Below are 1,526 nucleotides of genomic sequence, written 5' to 3'. Positions count from 1 at the left end.
AGCGCGTGCACACGGGCGAGCGGCCCTTCCGCTGCCCGCTCTGCCCCAAGACCTTCACGCACTCGTCCAACCTGCTGCTGCACCAGCGCACCCACGGGGCCGCCGCCCCCGCCCCCGCCCCGCCGCAGCCCGAGCCCGGCGCCAAGGTCCTGGTGTCCGACGCCTACCTGCACGCGCCCGCGCCCCCCCCGCCCCCCGCGCCCCCGCCCGTGGTGCCCGAGCTCTTCCTGGCCGCGGCGGAGACCACGGTGGAGCTGGTGTACCGCTGCGACGGCTGCGAGCTGGGCTTCGGCAGCGAGGAGCTGCTCTTGGAGCACCAGCCCTGCCCGGGGCCCGAGGCGGCGACGCCGCCCCAGGACGGCCAGGCCACCGCGGCACCCAAGGCGGACGCCGCCCCGCCGCCCTCGCGGTCCCCGCCGGCCCCTCCGCCTCAGCCCCCGCCTGCCGCCGCCGCCCCGGGCTTCGCCTGCCTCCCGTGCGGGAAGTCCTTCCGGACGGTGGCCGGCCTCTCCCGCCACCAGCACAGCCACGGGGCGGCCGGCGGGCAGGCGTTCCGCTGCGGCAGCTGCGACGGCGCCTTCCCGCAGCTGGCCAGCCTCCTGGCGCACCAGCAGTGCCACGTGGAAGAGGCGGCCGCGGGGCGCCCGCCCCCCCAGGCGGAGGCCGCCGAGGTCACCTGCCCCCAGGAGCCGCTGGTCACGGCCGCTCCCGCCCCGGCCGCCCCGGCCGCGCCAGCGCAGACGCCGGCTTGTGCCGAGCGGCCCTACAAATGCGCCGAGTGCGGCAAGGCCTTCAAGGGCTCCTCGGGGCTGCGCTACCACCTTCGGGACCACACGGGCGAGCGCCCGTACCAGTGCGGCGAGTGCGGCAAGGCCTTCAAGCGCTCGTCGCTGCTGGCCATCCACCAGCGCGTGCACACGGGCCTGCGGGCCTTCACCTGCGGCCAGTGCGGCCTCACCTTCAAGTGGTCGTCGCACTACCAGTACCACCTGCGGCTGCACTCGGGCGAGCGGCCGTACGCCTGCGGGGAGTGCGGCAAGGCCTTCCGCAACACGTCGTGCCTGCGGCGCCACCGGCACGTGCACACGGGCGAGCGGCCGCACGCCTGCGGCGTCTGCGGCAAGAGCTTCGCGCAGACGTCCAACCTGCGGCAGCACCAGCGCGTGCACACGGGCGAGCGGCCCTTCCGCTGCCCGCTCTGCCCCAAGACCTTCACGCACTCGTCCAACCTGCTGCTGCACCAGCGCACCCACTCGGCCGAGCGCCCCTTCGCCTGCCCCATCTGCGGCCGCAGCTTCGTCATGGCCGCCTACCTGCAGCGGCACCTGAGGACGCACGCCCCGGCCCCCGCGGCCGCCGGCCCCGCGGCCCCCGCCGCCGGCTCGCAGCCCCCAGCCCCGCTGGCCGCCGCGCCGGCCCCCGCTGCCACACAAGACGTCCACGTCCTCCCCCACCTCCAGGCCACGCTGTCCCTCGAGGTTGCGGGGGGCCCGGCGCCGGCCCCGCCCCCGGGCCAGGCAGTCCCC

General features: G+C 77.4%; 1 protein-coding gene across 1 annotated transcript in view; it reads left to right on the top strand.

Moving 5' to 3' along the window:
* Nucleotides 1-5: 5 nt before the first annotated feature.
* LOC120227694 (zinc finger protein 628-like) overlaps nucleotides 6-1,526 on the top strand; it is a gene marked incomplete at its 5' end in the record, with an annotated part of 5,039 nt that continues 3,518 nt past the window's right edge. Inside the window, one exon of the mRNA XM_039225752.1 lies at nucleotides 6-1,512. Coding sequence (XP_039081683.1) covers nucleotides 6-1,512 — 1,507 coding nt within the window. The remainder of the gene's footprint in view (nucleotides 1,513-1,526) is intronic.

Source organism: Hyaena hyaena, unplaced genomic scaffold (genome assembly GCF_003009895.1).
Source record: "Hyaena hyaena isolate Hyena2069 unplaced genomic scaffold, ASM300989v1 scaffold_2918, whole genome shotgun sequence".
NCBI classification, from domain to species: domain Eukaryota; kingdom Metazoa; phylum Chordata; class Mammalia; order Carnivora; family Hyaenidae; genus Hyaena; species Hyaena hyaena.
Note: the sequence above shows the minus strand (reverse complement) of the source record. Positions and strands in the feature narration are given on the sequence as shown.